This window comes from Canis lupus, chromosome 11, assembly GCF_003254725.2.
Source record: "Canis lupus dingo isolate Sandy chromosome 11, ASM325472v2, whole genome shotgun sequence".
Taxonomy (NCBI): Eukaryota; Metazoa; Chordata; class Mammalia; order Carnivora; family Canidae; genus Canis; species Canis lupus.
In genome coordinates, this window is record NC_064253.1 from 5,702,261 (window position 1) to 5,722,003 (window position 19,743).

Below are 19,743 nucleotides of genomic sequence, written 5' to 3' on the forward strand. Positions count from 1 at the left end.
GGTGGGGAGGAGGGCAAGCCAGGCAGAGGGGACAGGCAGTGCAGCACCTCAGGCTGCAGGTGAGATGGGAGGTCCTGAACACTGAGATGGTTCGCGGGCCCAACAGCCAGCCCTGCCTTTCCTGGACTCCTTACACAGGGGCTCCTTCCTCCTCCTCCTTTTCTACACTCAAGTCCTTACCCTCATCCATCATATCCCATTCATCTTCCAGCAACCAGTACAATTCCTGTCCTCAATGTTCCTACTTTCTATAAAATCCATCTGGGTCTTTGATGGCTTCACTGCCTTGCCATCTGTGCAAACACCTCATTGAGCCAAGAGAACTTTGAGCTCCTGGAGAAGCATGTCTGCTCCTTCTTGAACAGTCGTGGTTGATAGACAACATGGCCAATCTCAGAGAATAGGGTGGACAGGATGGCCAGGATAGCCACAGGCACCAGAGTGGTCTTTAAATGAACGTCAGATTTATAAGTATCCTCAAATTTAGATTTGGCCATTGCTTGCCACAAACAGGGTATTACTCAATTTGTGTATTAAAAGTACTATCTGTTAACCACTTATACCATATATATATATATATAAAACATACTGTCTCTTTTTTCTTTTAATATAGTAGAAAACACACAAAAAAATGGACATGGCCCAGGTTGCTGTTACCCTGAAAGGCTTAAGTATAAAGTGACCAAGTTCCAAAGGAAGTTCCTTGGGGTCAAACCCTAGGTCTGTAATATCTTGGGCAGATAAATTTGACAAGTTTCTAAACCATGCTTAACAGTTCTGAATAGGGGGAAGAGTGGTGTCCCAGACCTAACTTACATGATGAGATCTGGGGCTTTCAAATTGAGATTTGGGCAAAATTTGGGACTTTCCGTTGAAACTGATGAAGACTTTGGGGACCCTGGGATGGGGTGAATCTCTTTTGTGCATGGGATGGACATGGCTCTCTGGCAGCAAGAGGGTAGATGGGGGTAGAATGACCCCCAGAATCTATGGGTATATCATCTCACACCAAGAGACTTAACAGATTTAAGAGTACTGTGTAGAGATGCAGATAATTTCTAGTTGCTTGAGTCCTTCCAAGGAGCAAACTGAAGCCAAGGATGGGTCAGAGTGCAGACATTCAGGACTTAGGCTATCATTGCTGGCTTGAAGATGGACAAGGGGATTCTGAGCCAGAAATGCTGGCAGTCTACAGAAGCTAGGGAAAAACACCAAATAAAACAGATCCAACAGAAACACCAAATAAAACAGATCCAACACAGAACTCCACAGAAAGGAAACGCATCTTGATATTAATGCCATGAAACAGACTTCTGACCTATGGAGCTATAGGAAAATAAGTGTGTTGCTTTAAGCCCTTATGTCTGTGGTAACATGTGTTAAAGCAGCAGCAGAAAACCAACACAGGACCTAATTCATGAAGAACTTTTCCAGAAGTTAGTGCATCAAAACAACTTGTAACAATGCCTACTATATAGTAAGCACTCAAATAGTTAACATCCTTTTCAAAGATGAGAGGAAACAAAGATGTAAAGATAGAAATAATTCTACCAGATGGTGTGAACAACAAAACAATGACCTACATAGAACCATCTTCAAAGGTCTTGACTTTCTCATTAAATTTCTTGAGAGCATAAATTCCAAGATTATGCCGGGTATTCCTAAAATGATTGCCTGAAGTAGGAGCAGCAAACTCTAATACTATGTGGCCTTTGAGGGAACACCAACAAGACAGACAAGGGAGTTGGACATTAGCCCAGACTGGAAAAGTGGCCCCAACCAAGGGGCAGATCTGATCCCAGCTAAGTGACATCAATGGAAATGCAAGACAGGGACTTCAGACTTTCAAGAAGCTGGAAATCTACACCTTGTTCTAGGACATCTCCTGTTTTTAAATGCTGGAAGCCGATTCCCATCAAAACACAGACAGCCCCACCTGTAATTTTCAGGCAAAACTGCTTACATTGGTCAACCACACCAGAGCCAGAGGCCCTTCACTTGGTACCTCTGGCCACTTAGTGAACATACGTGAAACACAAAACAGTGAGCTGCTTTGAATGCCTTTTTTTTTTTACTCTCTCACCACTTTACCTCATAAAAGCATCTTTCACAGTGCTTTTGCTGCTCCATCTAAATCTAAGGAAGTATGAGTTACATGAAATTCTCAAACAGCAAGACAACTTTGAATTGTATTCAAATCCAGTTTTATTAAAATAATTTGGCAATTTTAGTGGCAGTACAAAGTCTTCCACCATGACCACTGGACATATTAGATAGGAGGAGTTTCTGGTTTTGGTTTGGCATGGGTTTAGGGGTGCAGGTACTGTTTCTAATTCTTCCACCCTCCCTTTCATTACCAAGTGGCAAAAGTGCCTTAAGTTTCTCTGCCTACAGTATCCTGCTACTTATAGGACAGGAATTTGTCAAGTAAGACTGAAAAAATAAATTCCATAGATTCAAAATTCTCTGCAGATATCAAGAACATACAAAGGATACTAGTGACACCCACATTTAGTCCTCCAAGTAACAAGGCAAGCATCTGACATCTGGGGTTTCTTATTTTGGTTTATTGCTAATTACAATTCAGAGACCAAAGGGCTTCCAAAAGCTCTAAAAATCTTCACTGATATTCCCCCATATGGTTCCATTGAATTTAGAGGAGAAAACCAGGAGAGTGCTTGAATTGGTCTTGAAAATTCTGAGCCCATTTTTCCTTTACTGGGATTTTTCTTCTGCAATAGCTTGGGGCACTATTGCTTGCTCAATGCTTTACAATTAGCATCTGCCTTGCAAGAGATCTAAATATTGGCTTCATAACTATTACTGGACAGCAGATGGTAGAGGCTGTTCCTGTCCAGGGCAAAACTTTTTTTTTTAATTCTTTTTTTTAGCAGACATTAAGCTAAAACCTTAAAGGATCTGATGCTCCTTAGTTGTTCTCCAGTGATCCTGAAGCTGTCTGTAAGAAAGAAAGAAAGTTGTGTAAGCATCTTTACATGAGAACTTTCAGCTGGTTCCTAAGGCGTCCTGCTTTTCTAGAAGTGTATGAAAATTTGGCTTTGGCAGAGGAGCCCAGTGTTTTTGTTCCTGTGATAAGACTATCTCTTGGGGATCAGAATGCAGAGAACGAGGCAGGGCAATCACCTGAGAAAATTCTGCCCCTGCTTCCCTCTGAGGCAGTACTTTCTTAAGATTTGTGAGGATAGTTTCAGTATCAGTGGTCACCCATTGTCTATTCCTGGATATTCTCGTTATTAATTTGAGACTGTTCCCCTGAACGGCCAGTTTATTTCACTAGAGGGAGAAGACTGGCCCTACCATATCAGTGTTGTCTGCCTAATTATTTTCAGGAGGAAACTCTTATTCCTCTAGTGGGGGAACATGTTATCAGAGTCTATTCGCATTGATTTGTGGTCTAAACAGTATCACTACTCCCAGAAAAAGCAACTTGGCAATCAAAACAGGCGAGTGTATTTATATCCTCAGAAAAGGGCCTTGACTTTGCAAAGGTTAACTATGCAAGTGGTTTATGTTGTTCCAGTCACTCAGGCCTAAGAATATTAAGTCACGGCAGCAGCAGTTACATAAAATAATATAGTTTTAATTCTTATTAAATGAAGAAACATTTTCTTTTGGATGAGCATAACATTTTTAAGTTTCTCAAATAATTCTTAGTGTCTAGTTTACGTTTTTTAAAAAAAGGTCAATTGAAATTATCATTGCCAAAGTTAAAGAATTAGGATATAAGGGTCCCTCTCTCATGTTAAGGTTTTTCTCTCATTCTTCATTTCGAGAATACTTACAATGAGACATTTGAACAATATCTGGAACAAAAAAAGCAATGCATATAATGTCATGTTGCCAACCCACAAAGCACTTAATCCTAGGAGAGGGGAATCATACTTACAAATGGAGTCCTGATTCCAAATTTGCTATGGAATGTCATGGTGACTTTGTTTTTATGTCCTGTTCTTTGATCAAAGGCATGGCATGTATCAAAAGGTGGGCTGTACAAGTGAAGGCTCACGGCAGGTTCTGTATGGCTAATGTTCTCTACTCGATGTAAGCCAATGGAATCTAGACAATACCCAAGAAGGAAAAGTGGAGAAAGGGGCTTAGATGATGGGTATAGGTAAAAATTTTGTCAACCACCTGAGATCATCAATCAATCGGATAGAGACAGAAATTACTTTGGAGTGACTTTCCAGTGAAAGATAGTAAGCAATATGTACTCGACTATTTCCCAAACCCTACAATTATAGTAAAATCATTTTAAAAAGGCATCAACCCAGGCACCTGGGTAGCTCAGTGGTTGAGCGTCTGCCTTTGGCTCAGGTCATGATCCTGGTGTCCTGGGATCAACTCTTGCATCAGGCTCCTTGCAGGGAGCCTGCTTCTCCCTCTGCCTATCTCTCTCCCCCTCTCTGTGTCTTTCATGAATAAGTGAATAAAATCTTCAATAAAAGTTTGAGAGCTTGTAAGTAGATGAATAGTTTTGCCAAGGATAGAAAGCTAAATCCTTAGCTACCCAAGGGAAAGCCAAAAATTAACCTTTTATCTTGACATGATACATATGTGTACACACACACACAGCTCTGAACAGCTCAGGGATTGGCAGTAAAACTACTTCTGGAAGTGAGGGTGAAGATGGGGCTAAAAATCCAAGAACTGGTTGAAAGCCAGGCTCAAATTCCTTTTACCATTTCTTTCCCTCATTCCCCAGAGTACATGTCTGAGATCTATATTCTAGAAAGAGTACAATACACGAGCTCAGGACTGGCAGATACCAGGTGAAAAACTGGTGATATGAGTCAACATTTACTTATTGAATGGTAGGATCCCTGCTTTCCTTTCCACCTAGCTGCCAGCATACTACCAAACAGGATTTTCTTTCCCCTCAGACAGGAGATGGGAAACAGCTTCTCAGGGAATCTGATGAGCTCCAGGACAAAGCTCTTAAAGATAGCACCATTGGCTGTTCCTCAAGGAAAAATGTCTGCCAGATTATCCCAGAGTGAAATCCAGTTGACACACACCATCCATATGTTCAGAGCCACCAGTTAACTTTTTTTTGTCTCTAGTTTTCAAATATTAGCCTACATCCAAGTTCACTAGACATTGGGGCAAGGCCTCTAGTATTAAAGATGGGGGTTGGGGCAACACCCCAAAATGCAGACACTTGAAACAGACACTTCTCAGGAGGAGACTAAAAAAAACAAACAAAACCCCTGAATAGAAAGGTTGAAAGAAAAACCGAGGAAGCTGGAAAAGACTCTAAGAACAAAGGGACAAAAACAGAAAATAGGAAAGGAAAAAAAAAAATCAGACAACTAGTCCAGGTGGTTTCATATCTGAGCACTAAGAGATTCAGAAACAGAACCAAACAAAACAAAACAAAACAAAAATCCCAAAGAAATACCTTGAGAGTATTTTCTTGAATAGAAGGATACAGATTTCCAGAATAAAGAACCCACAGACTACCCAGCACCATGAATGAGAGTCATGAATCAAGGTACAGGACTGTAATGCAGAGGGCAGGAAAAGATAACTAAAAGGGGACATTCCAAAGTTTCAAGAAAGAAAAAATAATTTCATAGAAAGATTTGAGAATCAGAATGGTACCAGGCTTTCAGAAAGAGGATTGGAAAAGAAAAGTCAAGGGGTTACCTTCATAGCTCTGAGAGCAGATCTGAGGTCCTAATTCCACATCCAGCTAATTTATCAATCATGGTGCCAGGATTTTTAGATATATGAGGTCTCAAAAACTTATTGTTCATGAACCCTGTCTCACAAAGCCAGTGAAGATATTTTCCACCAAAAAAGAGTATGAACCAGGAAGGAAGCAGACAAGAGATGAGGAAATAAGATCAGCAATGGGAGGGAGTAAAGGGAAAGCCTGCATGATGTGAGGGGACCCCAGGATAGCAGGTGAGCCCTGACTGAGAGCCTGAGCAATTCACAATGAAGCAAGTCTAAGGGCCCTGGGGGAGGGGGAGAAGGAAAGACAAAATACTCAAAACTACGTTAAGAAATTTATAGTTAGGAGAGAATCTGAGGAATAATCAAGAAAGGAATTCAGTGAAATTAGTGCAGTTAATGTAGGCACCAAATTAGGATTTATGCTTTATGATCTGGCTCCATAAGCTTGCATGAGAGAATAGTGAAGCCTAGAAGCAGAAGACAGGTTCTATCTCAGCTATAGTTAGACCACCTTCCAACAAGTCACAACTTCTGGGATCCTTAGCAGTTTTCCTCATTTCCAAAAATGGGACGTAATCTCAGTTATGCAGACTCTGATTCCATAGCTTATACTTACTGCTCATCATAGACCGGCCTTAAGCACAATTTTGAGCCTAAGTTCCACCTCCTTAAGAACTGACTGCCTTTATACAAATTATTTGTTTCTCCGATTGCAAGCACATACACTACCCAATGCATGCTGCACAATCCTGCCAGCACAGACCCCACAAAACCTAGTCACCATCCTTTAGAGAAGCCCCTGAAACTCTTGTCTGAAATCTGCTCTTAATAATCCCAGCATCCATCCATCTGTCCATCCATGCAGCCATTTGTCCATTTGTCTTTGCCTCCATTTCTTTTATGCCCATGGTGTACCATCTTTCACAATAACCTTGGACCTTTCTTGGTGATGCTCATGGATGCCAGTTTGGTCCAGGCATGTCTACCATTTGCCTTTACGTTAGGTAATTTGGTCTCCTTGTCCCAATTATCTTTTTTCTTCCACTCTGTGTTGCACACTGCTATGGGATCCATCAAGATGCTCCCAATAAAATTCTACTGACCAAAGCAAGCTCTTACCTTCAGCTGGTTTTGGAGTCCCAGGCCCTGATCTCACTTCACTATTCTACTAACTCGTGTCCAAGCCCATTCTCCCTTCTCTCCAGCCAAACCACTACTGAACATTTTTCATTCTTTGCAAGGATTGTGCCTTCCCTTCCCTCATGCTCTTCCCTGCACTCGAAACGTCCCTCCTACTGATCCCTATCCATCTGCACTCTTCTTGCATCCGTAAAAATCTACGGTTGAACTTTTGAGGCTTTTGATCTTACAGGCAATTAGTCTACAGAAATATTTAGCTTATCCTACCCGACATTTTGCTGATTGGCAAAATCCACATTCCCCCCCCCCCCCAGCTCTCCCCCCACCCATCAGAATTTTCACTTCAATGGAAAAAAGAAATTTGAGCACTGTGGCTGGAACTGAGTGGCCATTGCTGCCCTTTAGACAGTGTGGCTTGCACACAGCAGTCCCTGCACCCTTATTCCTGGCCTGAATTTCTCAATTGCCTTACCTGCTTGGCTCCTGTAGGCTCTGCGTGGACGACTCTACCTATTCTTTAAGACCCAATTTAGTTTCATAAAGATTCTGGGACTCTAGCAGAAAGCAATTATTCTGGAAGGCTTGTTGGCCTTATTGCGAGTGATACAGGCAACAAAACTGTTCTTAGAAATTTGGTGTGTCTAACATATATACAGCAACCTTCAAATAAATGCTTTCTGCCACATAAGAAACAAATACTTTTTTGTTTTGTCAATGGAGGAAGAAATCTTGCTATACTATCTGACCTTTGTAAATGCCTTGCATTCTTTTATTTTGTTTTATTTTATTTCGTTTAGAGAAAGAAAGTGAGAGAGAACACAAGCAGGGAGAGGGCAGAGAGAGGGAGAAGCAGACTCTCCGCTGAGCAGGAAGCCCCATGTAGGGCTCCATCTCAGGACTCTGGGATCATGACCTAAGTGGAAGGCAGACACTTAACTGAATAAGCCACCCAGGTACCCCAGTGCCTTGCATTCTTAAACTCATAAACAAATTTAGGACAAGTATCAAAACTAATAAGGGACTTTAAGATCTAAGAAGAAAGCTGCAGGACCAGAAAAAAAAAAAACTCTCTGTAATATTTTATATTACATCAGAGGGATGGCATCCCAATTAAGGGTATGGGCTTTGGAACCAAATGGCTTGATTTCAAATCCTGACTGGCAATTAAAGGCTGAGTGACCTCAGATGTGTTATTCTTCTGGTGTGTTGGCAATCTCTTCTATAAATGGGAATCAAAAATGATCTATAATCTTTAACAGGCTTTTTGGAAAGTTATTCTCCCTTTTAGAAATGCAGATGTTAATCACAGCCTCTTTTGAAAAGCATCTGGCTCTCCCATATTACATTTAGGAAAAAGAAGGAATTCTTGGTAGGGGATCTATAAGTCACTGCTAAACAATGGGCTCTCTAAAGATTCTCTTGAGAATATTCTTTTAGGTATGCTGTGTACATTTTATAAAAACAGGGACCAGTTACAATTCTTAACCACTTCCAGAACATTTCCTTACATTTTTTAACACAAAGACTAGTATTTCCAACCTGACTTCACTCCCTTATTAAAAGGATCCACTTTTGGGGTGCCTGGCTGGCTCAGTCAGTAGAGTATGCAACTCGATCTCAGGGTTATAGGCTCGAGCCCCAGGTTGGCTGTAGAGATCACTCAAAAATAAAAGCTTTAAAGAAATAAAAATAAAATAATCTACTTTTGTAAATTCATATTCAATGCTAACTGTCCTCAGACTTGGCAGGAAATGACTTTTCAGTGCATGCCAACCTATGTGCATGCATTTTGAGTGATTCTAATTCAGACACAAAGGTTTAAAAAAACAAAACCCATTGCTTTAGATCATTTTCCAAGTATCTGAAATCATGACTCCATGAACCAAATTCTGCTGGACATATAAATATGCAAGCAGTATTTCAAATGGGAGCTCAAGGCTTTTCCCACTTGCCCTAAGAAAATGGTATTCCATGTTACCGTTGATGTAGGCACACTGGTTTTCTCTCAAGGTTCTTTCAGACTTCTTGATCATCTCATTGGATTTTTTGTCAGGCCAGGCAAATAATGTCTCCTTTAGATTTCCCTGCAGCATCTTCAGAAAGCAGTGGGAATCCGTGTGATCATGGATACTGCTATATATACACAAAAGACAATTCAGCTCAGTGGATAGCCCAGTACTCAGAGCTCAGTAACACTCTGCCCAGACCTCACTACCGCTGCGTACTGTCCAGAGGACTTGTAAATGTCATCAGTTTGTAATTAACATTGTTCAGAGCAACATATAAAATACCAGGTCTTCCATATTAATGCATATACATGGTGCAATTCTGGTGCATAACTGGAATACAGAACAGTTCATTTTTAAAAATTGGGTTAAAAAAAAATCATGTTGTAACGCTACTTTGGTAACAAACACAAAACCAGCAACCTTCTTGTCTTTTGCAAGACACAGCTTTGATAGCTCAATTAAGCTGGGCTATACCTGGATTATAAAACATCAGAGAAATTTTAGAAAGGATAAAGATAATCATCTCTAATAATTGCATCACACATGTAAGATCACGCTTAACATATAGTGGGTTTTTTTTTTTCCCCTGCAGGCCTTTTCTCTCTTTTCTTTCCTTTGGGGGACAAAAGGTAGGTGTATGTGTGTTAGCATCCAAGAGTTGTATTGTAATCTTGTTAACATTTTGCAGATTTAGAGTACTCCACCTGTGATTAACTCCCAAGAATAGTGGGAGAAAGATAGTACACTGGATTTGCAGAAAACATTTATTTATGGAATCTTAGAGTAAATGGTATAAAAGGTGTGAACCTGTATATGTTATTAGCATTTATCTTCTACGTTGAGTGCATAAAACCTTAAGAACTCACCTTCTAAATCCACAGAGCCTAGTTTTACTCTTGACATTATCTGTTCTCAAATAATATTGAAAATGAACAAAAACACCACCATTCCATATGAGTAAATAAAGTCCTATATAGACCTAACTACCTCCAAATCTCATAAATTCAGGTTTCCTTTCTCCCATCAAAAATGGGTCTGCAAGTACTGCTTTTACCACTCTCAAAAGCCTGAGAAGGATCACAGATAACAATACTCACAAGTTTGTGAACTTAGGATAAATTAAGGAACCAAGTTTCAAAGAACTGGTATTAGTTTAAGTTGCCTTATCCTCTACATAAAAAATTGAAGAGAAAATTAAAAAAGTAAAAGTCAGTTAACAATAAACTTGAAATAGCAAGAAATTTTCTGAATTTGTGAATTGCTTTTCTGGTTCCAAATGAGCACACTTTGGTCTTTGGTCCTGCAATTGTTTACAGACTTCAAAGCACCACAAAGGTCAAATTTTAGCAAAATTCCACATACATTTAGCTCCACAGAAGACAGAAAAAGTTAAGTTAAACTGGCTACTTACCTCCTTTGATTTACTACTCATTTGTGGGGCTGGGTTTGATGTACATGGTATATGCCTAAACTCTTAAACTAATTCCCATGAGAACTTTTGTTGGAACATTTTGAACAAATAACTGTAACATGAAATTTGTTAATGCTCCCAAGACCTGTAGCCATTCTGGCACTGAACTTTCCTTATGCTGGAATAAATCATCTAATAAGTATCTGCAAATGAATAACTGTATTACCTGCCATGTCCTTCACCCCAACATAGAATCATTAGATTAAATTTTCCATTTCCTTCATCCACAAGATTTCGAGTATACCTGAAAGGAAGGTATTCAGAGATTTGAATCTGGTTGACGAGATATGCATTAGGAAAAATAAGTATGTCACAAAGCATGGTTCGTTTACAAATGTTAACATTTCTCCCGCTAAACAACTTTCAATGTGGTTTTCTAATTAGAAAAATCCAACACAAATGGTAACAATTTTTCACAGTTCATTATGGACACTTTTGGATTTTGTATCACGTTTATAGCTGCTGCATTTTAATTAGTGGCACAAAAAGGGGAACAGGAGAAAAAGGAAATTCCTTGATTCTCTACGTGACAGCCTCAAACTGATAAAAAGAATACGTTTCTTACAGAGGTATTTGCAAAGTTCACTACTGCTCTAGGCAAGAATGTTACTGTTGTTTTTTCCCTCCTCCCTGTAGCTAAAGCTAAATCAAAACTTAAGAAACAAGGTTTCATTAAATAGCTGTTTCTAGAATTCTCAGTTTTTGCTATAGCCTAGACACAAACTACATTTGAAAGCACACATATTGAAAATTCCTCCACAAACAGGGTAGGAGTTAAGTAAAAACAAAGGAAATGTCTTAAGGAAAGTAAATAATACTCTAAACCTTTTCCAGGAGTAATTGGCCAAAATAAAATAAAATAAAATAAAATAAAATCCCAAATCAAAATAACCACAGAAAACAAAACAAACCTACTTTTAAAGTTTCTATTAGTCAAAGAGGTACTATTCATGCCACCTAATTAACAAAGCTTGATAACTATGACATCTGTTTAGTTTTTTTTAGGACGAGGAATCTTTATCCCATATTTGGGGGAGTGTTTGATCACATGGTCATCTGGTCATTTATGTTCTGAGTGCCCCTTCCTCCCCTTGCCTCCCCAGGCAGGAGGCCAGGTGCTGGCAGAGCAGGAGCCCTGAGAGAGTTGATTAATAAGTGCTTTTTAGATGTCAGTCATCATCACTTTGTAGCTCTTTCTGACCTTTCTGAGGGGGTGTGCACAGAGCCTTTAATTCCCCATAAACTCCACTCTGGTATGAGGATACTCTTCTTCCCTCTACCAGTCTTAGAGCCTTAGGGTCACCCTTCTTGCCTTTCTGTTCCCTCCCCTCCCTCCCCCCACCCCCCCCCCCCGAATTTACTGTCTGGCTTACACTGGAACATACTCTGCCTTGGTTTTTCTGCACTGGCTTTCCCAAGGTCAGAGATCAGAATCCTCTGCAGCGCGAACACCAATTGCATGTAAAAAATTCTATCAGGATGATTTCTGCTCTCCTATGCTCTCCCTCCACATTCCCCCCAACACCCAGGACTGCATCATTATCTGCATTAGTTGCATGTCCGGACACCTGTATAAATAGATCAACAGAAATCCTTCCATGTCAAGTGACTTGGAACTTGTCACTCAAGATGAATTCAAAGCCCCTGGAAATGCCGCTGTTCTTATAGCCCACCATGGTTGATGAAGTCCACCTGAACAATGATGTATCTGGGCCAAGAGCAAACTGTTCTACACCATGAGTCGGCTGGAAGTTTAGTGGTTGTTTATAGTGAGGGCTTAGAATGAGGATGCTCATTTGAATCCTGGAGCAGCTACCTGATAGAAGTTTGACCTGGTGCAGGTAATCCAACCTTTTCATTGCCTAACATTCCTCATCTGGCGGTGGTCGGTGGGTAAGGAACTGTACCTATCTCACAGAACTGTCAATGAGTTGCTACACCAGTAAAGTGACTGAAAGTGACTGGATGGGTACCGGGCCCCTAATAAGTCCTCACTTGAAGCTAGTGGCAACATTAACAAGTGGCCTCTGGTAGCTTTATTGGCAGCCCCAGAAGGACAGGAACCAAAGGAATTTCCTGGAGCCCACTTGCCAGTGGGAGATGGGATCTTAAGCAGGCTTCACTTGTTAATCTCAAATCTTGAAACACAAATGAAACTGCCCTTGTCGACAAATACACCGCCTATGTTTAAGTGAGGTGACTAACCCCAACTGCTCCCAAGGAAAACAATCTCTGCTTATTCTTATCTTTCGAGTATTAGCTAGCTGCCCTTCGTAGGAAACAGCCTCACCCTTGGGGGGGGGGGGGGGGTCAAGTTTTACTTCTGTCGCTAGAGGATGGGTAGAGAGATTCGTTTTTTACTTTTATCACCAAGCCAGAGCCTCAAAGGACCATCTCACTCCAGCACATGTGGGAAGCAGCGGTCTTCAATTTACATTCCAGAGCCTCAGAACCGAGGACAGGAGAAAGCATATTGCTTGGGGGCTGAAAGGGAACCCGGTCTTTAACTCACAACCCTGACGGCGAGTTGGAATAAACCCGCAGTCCAGGAAGTTCAATGGGTTTGGGAGGCTCAGTTTAAGCTGAAAACAACGACAAAAATCAAAACCCCCAAAACGCCAGCAGCTGACAACCCTACGATGCTATTTTATATTGGCAAAAATGCCTGCTGGCAGGTGCCCGCCGCAGGCGACCGATGGATGGAGAGCTAGGGGGCTGTGTCCTCCGCCGCCACCCCTTTTTTCCGGAGGGCTGATGGAGCTCTCTCCGGGCAGCACGCTCGTCAGTGCCCCGGGGGCGGCGGCCCGGGGGGGAGGGAGCCTGAGCGCGCGGGGCCCCCGGAGACCGACCGCGCCGGGGAGAGGAGCCCACGAGGAGGAGCGGGGGTCTGGAAGCGTTCGGGTGGACGGGAGGGAAGAGCACGAAACGCATGACCCACCTTGGGGCCGCGGGGCCGGGGCTGCGGGCGCTCCGGGGGGTGGGGGGGCGCTCCCGGAGGAGACTCCTCCTCCCCACGCCCGCTGCTCCTGCGGTCCCGAGCCCGCGCCGTCGGCAGGGCTTCGGGGACCCGCGCCCCGGCTCCGGCGGCCGCGGCGAGGGCGCGCTCACCTGTACTGGTCGAACTTGGCGTACGCGGCCCACTCGGCGGGGTCGCTCTCGTAGGCTTCCAGGACGGCCTGCACCTCCTCTACGTTCACCTCCTCGCCGGCGAAGAGCTGGTGCAGGATGCGGATCAGCTCCGCCAGGGTCCGCGGCTTCAGCACCTCGGTCTGCTCCATCCCCGCGGCGCTGGCGGGCTCGCGGCTCTGCGCGGGGCTGCGGGGCTGCGGGGCTGCGGGGCTGCCGGGCGGGAGCTGAGCGCAGAGGAGCGGGGCGGCGGGGGGTCGCGGCTGCCCGCGGACAGGCGCGCACACACCGGAGCCCCGAGCGCTCGAGTGCCGCAGGCCCGAGGCGCCCCGGCCGTCCCCCAGCGGAGAGGAGGCGCGCGCGCGGACGGGCACCGACTCGGCCGGGCTCGGCGGCCCCGGCCCCTTTTAAGCTCTCGGAGGCAGCGGGACTGTACCAACGGCCCTCGGAGGGTGGGGAGAGGCGGGGAGCGACCCGGCGACGGCGGCGGAGGCGGCGGGAGCGTGCGGACAAGGTCCAGGCTCGCCGCCCCGGGTCCCCCCGCTCCGCGGCGCGCCCGGGAACGCCTGCGGCCGCGCCCCCGCCTGCCGGGGTCTCCGCGCCCCTCTCCCCCACCTGGCCGCGGCGGGTGGTGTCTGCCCATGCCAGCCCCTCTCCCCGCGCCGCTCCCGCCCCCGCCCCCGCCCCCGCCCCCGCCGCGGTTAGCCACGAGAGGAAGCCGCCCGGAGGAGTCCGGGGCTGGGGGGGAGGGCGCTGAGGAGGGAGCCGGGGGAGGAAAGAGGCTTCCTTCCAAAGAGAGCAGAGGAGTGGTGAAGAGCTTGCAGAGGAGAGGTTGGGGATGGAGCCTACTACCCGGCTGGAGAGCTACTGTTTCATCGATTGACACTACTCACAGCAGGCTCCAGCCTGGCTGGGGGTGGGGGGTGGGGGGAAGTGGAAGTCTTTCTTGAAAATATATATATTTTTTTAATGTAAAGAATTTCAAAACGAAATGTACTGTACTGAAAATGCATTTTCACAAAGGACACTTGGGTCTCGAGCAGGACTAGTGAGACGAGGGAAGGCCAGGTACCCGCTCTTTGAATTTAAAATCAAACATTTCCTTTAAAATAGTATATTCGGTGCAAAGACCTGATGTATGTAGCATTCATGTCCCCTAAAGCAATACTTTAAAGCGTTTTAATTAGACTATCGAAATCAAATCGAGGCGTGTACTTGAAGGAGCCTATTGGTTAAGGAAATGCATTTCTATGCCGAGCAGGGCACTCAGCACGAACGCTTCGTGAACAACACAAATTGTGAATGAAAATAAGTGTGAGGGACAGAAGAAATGCAAGTATGGATTCACTCTTATTGTAAATGAACCCAGGGAATAATTCGAATTCAGGGTTATTAAAGGCCTGAATTTTTGAAAGACGGGTCTTTCCCTGCTCCCCTCAGCCCATTTTGCTTCAATGTATGTCTGTATATTTAACCAAGCCCACCCAAGCGCCCCAATGTGTCTATATGTTTAAATCCTAAATTCATATTTTAAGCATCCGTTTAAACATCACACTGTATTCTAACAACGTTGTTAGAGAATAAAAATGACAGGTCAGTCAATCACCATTGTCCAGAAGGAGGTAGAAAGCAAGCACTCCAGAAGCCAACCTTTTGTGATATATGTTGTTGCGAGGTGGTTAATTGTACTAGTCTGGGACAGAGTACTTTGTACACTTTTGTTTACTTGAATTTTTTTTTTTTTTTGTTCTTGTGTTTTCTAATTGAGTCTCCTAATTATTTCATTTCAGCTCTCCTAATCTAGACTTTCACTGGCTCTTCTTGACTCTCAAAGACTTGAGGAATCTTACCTAGTACACCCATATTCACAGTTCTATTAATTGCCTCTCTTCTCTAAATCTTCCCAGAAACAATTTCATTGGTCATTACTATGTGGATGCCTCCCACATCTCCCTAATTTTACACACTGAGAGCAATCTCTAACATCCTTTGGCACCCAAATTGGAACATATTTGAAACTCCCTTCAAGCATTCTTTTCAACTCCTGGAGGTTCTATTTCTGCAGTGAGGCTATGTAGTCTCAAAAACCACATCCACCACTGCCAACTCCTTTCATCGCTTCATTCTCAAACCCTTCTACCAAATGCCAAACTTTGTACCTCTATATCTTTTATGATTGCCTGCTTTTCTATACCTATTGCCACTACACTTGCTCAAGCCTCTATTTTGGGTGGATTACTGTAAACTTCCTAACTGGATTTCTTGGTTGCAGTGCCTGCCCCTGCGCCCTCCCCGCCCCAGGTGAACCCTTTATTCACAACCACTAGATTTATTATCCTAAGGCATCAATTAATGATATCGTTTCCTAGTCAGATAACTTTCAATAACTCTTATTTCCAACACACAAGGTTTGTCAGTCTGGCATTCAAAGTTCTCCATCTTTGGGTTCTAAATTAGTTTTTTCATCTTTCACCTTTTGCCATTCTTGGTTTTTATTTTTGTTTTACAAATGTTATGTTCCAGCGAAATGGGATTATGATCCTATCTTGACCTTACCCAATTCATTCTTTTGCTTAAGCTTCTTATTGTGACTAGATTCTAGAAGGCTATTTCCATACATCCAAATCTTACTTTAAGGTCTTAGCTCAAATGTTTTTCTCTCAAATGAGCTGTATCTCCCCCTGAACTGGGGCAGGAATCAATCCTTCTTAGGGCACTTACTATGTCAGAACAAGTATTGCAATTGCTTGTGTGAATCATCTTGACACAGAGAACCTTTAGGACAGGCTCTGCTTACGTTTTATATCTCCCAGTGTCCGACACACAGTGCCTTGTGTATGCATGAATGGCAAAGTTGGGAAAAACAGAGGTAATTGCTAGAGTAATCCAATTGCTAGGTTTTCTTTAGGGATCCTGGGGTAGTGAGTTCAAATCCAGAAGACTTCTCTCAATTGTTTTTGGTTTCTGTGCAAAGAACACCTGAATTCTTCCCAGAACAGTTGCACTACTGAAAAGGAGGAGGAAGAGGAAGGGGGGAGGAAGAGGAAGAGGAAGAAGAAATTAGAAGAGGAAAATGATGGACAATTCAGAGTCTATTAACATAAGCAGAGTACCTATGTTAGACCCAGAGGTAGTAGCTCCACTCTATTCTGTACTGCCCAGGGCAATGACTATCACATTTTCAGACACTGACATAGGGTAGATATCCACAGGAGGGAACAAGAATTACTGAAGGTCTAGAAAAATGGTCTATCCATCCATTGCACACATTTTAAGAAGCATGTGCTATATGCCAAGCACTCTTCACAAAACCAAGTCTCTGTCCTTGCAGGGCTTATGCTCTAATGAGGTGTGGGGTGCAGGGAGGAAGGTAGACACGCCAACAAATATTACAGTATACGGGGAGAAGTGGACACGTAATGTACACGAATATATAATGTAGACAGCAGAAGCTGGGTCAAGGGGTGATGAGGAATTGTCATGTTAGAGGAGTTCAGGGGAACACTTCCCTGATGAAATGTTATTTCAGCAGGGACTGAAGGACCTTAGCATGACTTGTAGCTGTCTGGGATAAGTTTCCGGGTAGAGGAAACACTTAAGTGCAAAAACCCTTGGAGGAAACAATTAAGTATTTGGTGAATATGGATGTGGGCGGCAGGGTGTGGAGGTAGGGACTACAAATCACATAGGACTTCACAGAACAATGGAAATCATTCAGGGATTTTGGCCAGAGAGCAAGCACATCAAGGGAATCCAAATAGTTGGCTACTAACAACAATCTGAGGGAGAGATAATGGTGGCTTTGGCCAGAAGAGGGGAAGGAGAGGGGAGAAAGGATTGCTTTCCTAACATGTTTTGAAAGTAAAGGCGTCAGGATTTGCAGATTTGGAGATGGGTTGTTAGAGAGGAATCAAGAATGAGTCACAACAACTGCAATAACAGATCTGCCACTGACTAAGGGAAGATTTAGAGGGTCTGGGGTTTGGAATGAGGAAAAGATAAGCTTTAAAGATCGAGATAACTAGAACTGGAACAAACAGTAAATAGTTAGAAGTAGCAAGGAGAAAAGGAAGACCAGACCACTGGAAGACAGTTGTATAAGGACTAGACCATTCAAAATGGATAGGGCCTTTTTCATGGAGAGCACTACAAGTCATCAATATATACAGTCTGAATCCCCTATGAGGACACAGACTGTGGATTTACTCTTCTAACTTGAGAATCCGCCCACACTCAAATATACATATATTTTTTTTCACTAATATTATGTAAGAAAACAGAGGTAACTCTAGTATCTGGTACCAAAACTTTTTGCTTTCCATTATTTCTAAAAGTCAAGTTAAAAAATTCAAAACTTCAACTTAAATCCAAAAATCTGCCTAATTAGAACAAAGGTGCTGAGAATAGCAATTTTGTCTCATTCCAAAGCTGAGAGCATAATAGGCACTTAGTATGTGAATGAAAAAATGGAAGGTACAAATAAAAGTTGCTTCAAGGCTTTTGATAGGTTTTGTCTAACTGTACCCTGAAGATTAGTGTCCATTCACGTTCCATGCACCACGAATATGACAGACTTAATTCCCCACAACTCTGCCCATACTGACAGGTAAAGTGCTTTCCATGACTGCTATTGTGATAGGTGACAATTAGCATCTCATAGTTTTTATTTGTATAATGGGGTTCTGCACTTGTTGCACTTTTTTAGCCATCTGTATTTTAAAATTTTTCAAATTTTAATTTCATATAGTTAAGTGTTATGTTAGTTTCAGGTGTACCATATAGTGATTCAACAATCCCATATAATGCCCAGTGCTCATCACAAATGCCTTCCTTAATCCCCATCACCTATTTCACCCCCGCACCCACATTTTAAGCCATACATATGTTGCAAATATTTTCCTTTATCTTCTGCCATACAAAAATTTGAAATATTTCCTTTAATGTTGCTTTGCTAATAACTTAAATGTTTTGCAAACCACATTTAAAAAGTTCATTCATTCAATATATAATGAATTACTGATGATGTATGTATAAAAAATGTACTAAATATTATGTGTTGGTACCAAATAAAAAACCAAAAAGCATCCTATTTTCAGGCACATTACAATCATGAAAGGTTGTTACATGCATGTTTATAATATAGTATACAGTAGAACTGTAATAGTGGAAGCTTGCTGTGAGTGTTCTTATAAAAGAGTATCCCGAATGATTTGGACAGGCTTTAAGGAAAGTTAAAATCGGAATTAGGCAAAGAGGTAGGATTTGAAAGGGGGTGGGGAGTTCTAAGTACACTTCCAGAAATAGACTGCATGAGCAGGTGTCCGAAACAAAGCACAAGGCATATTCAGGGAACAGTGAATAGTCCAGCATGGGTTGGATAATGCTGTAGGGAAAGAGTAAGACTACACCTGCTGAACTGTTTTGAATACTTTCCTTTCCATTATGTGGTCTATAGCTGACTCCCCCAGTGCCAGAAGTTTACCCAAGGAAACGAAGCTTAAGCTGCAGGAAAGGTGATTTTCATTTTCAATCCCCTTGCACACTGCAGACCCGCCCACTTTGGGTTACACATAGATAAATCACGTTGACTAATACCATATAATCAAGGCATAGTCCTCACTTTGAGTTCTCTAATCTGAGTAGAATAGGTAGTTATGGTCCCTTGAGGGTTAAAACTAGGAAATCACAGATTCCACGAAGTATCAAATCTAATTTGGATCACAGATAAACATTCTCAGCTTACCTTACACCTAAGTATGAAGAACTCATTATGAAATCCTTGGCACTGTAACGTCAAAAGTGGAAGCACAATATTCTATTATTGTGTATGTTCCATGGGCTGTGGGTCATCGTTGTCCAGTAGGATAAAGCATGACATCGTGGACATCAATTTTCTCATAAACATGGACAACTTAGAAATATAACTGCACCCCCCAGGTTCAATTAAAATTAAGACAATTTAAACCAGATAGCTGCAAAAATATTTGTGAAGTGTATTTTTGTTTCTAGCCACTCAGTACTTGTGAGATCCAGGCTTAAAAGTTAATGCTGCAAAGTTAGCAAAGAATGATTAAATCCTTTGGGTAAGGATTTAAAAGATAAAAGCATAAATAAAGTTTGAAAAAAGAGTAAAGCCCTATATATTTTTCAAGGTTATTAGAGATGAAAACAAGTCCGGTATGCATATTTGGCTAACCTTAGATTTAATGTATTTAGATCAAAAAAGAACTAAGTTGATGTCACAAATTCAAACTCAAGCAGTCTTGGTTGCTGAGGCAGTAAATATTCTATCACCTG

General features: G+C 42.5%; 1 protein-coding gene across 1 annotated transcript; it reads right to left on the minus strand.

The window, feature by feature from the left end:
• Window positions 1–2,187: 2,187 nt before the first annotated feature.
• Window positions 2,188–13,688, minus strand: CDO1 (cysteine dioxygenase type 1). Its single transcript, XM_025446693.3, has 5 exons — window positions 13,429–13,688; window positions 10,487–10,564; window positions 8,819–8,973; window positions 3,908–4,077; window positions 2,188–2,959 (listed from the first exon to the last, which is right to left on the minus strand). Exons 1-5 carry the CDS (start codon window positions 13,596–13,598, stop codon window positions 2,930–2,932), a joined length of 603 nt encoding a protein of 200 aa, XP_025302478.1. The 5' UTR covers window positions 13,599–13,688; the 3' UTR covers window positions 2,188–2,929.
• Between the last annotated feature and the right edge of the window lie 6,055 nt (window positions 13,689–19,743).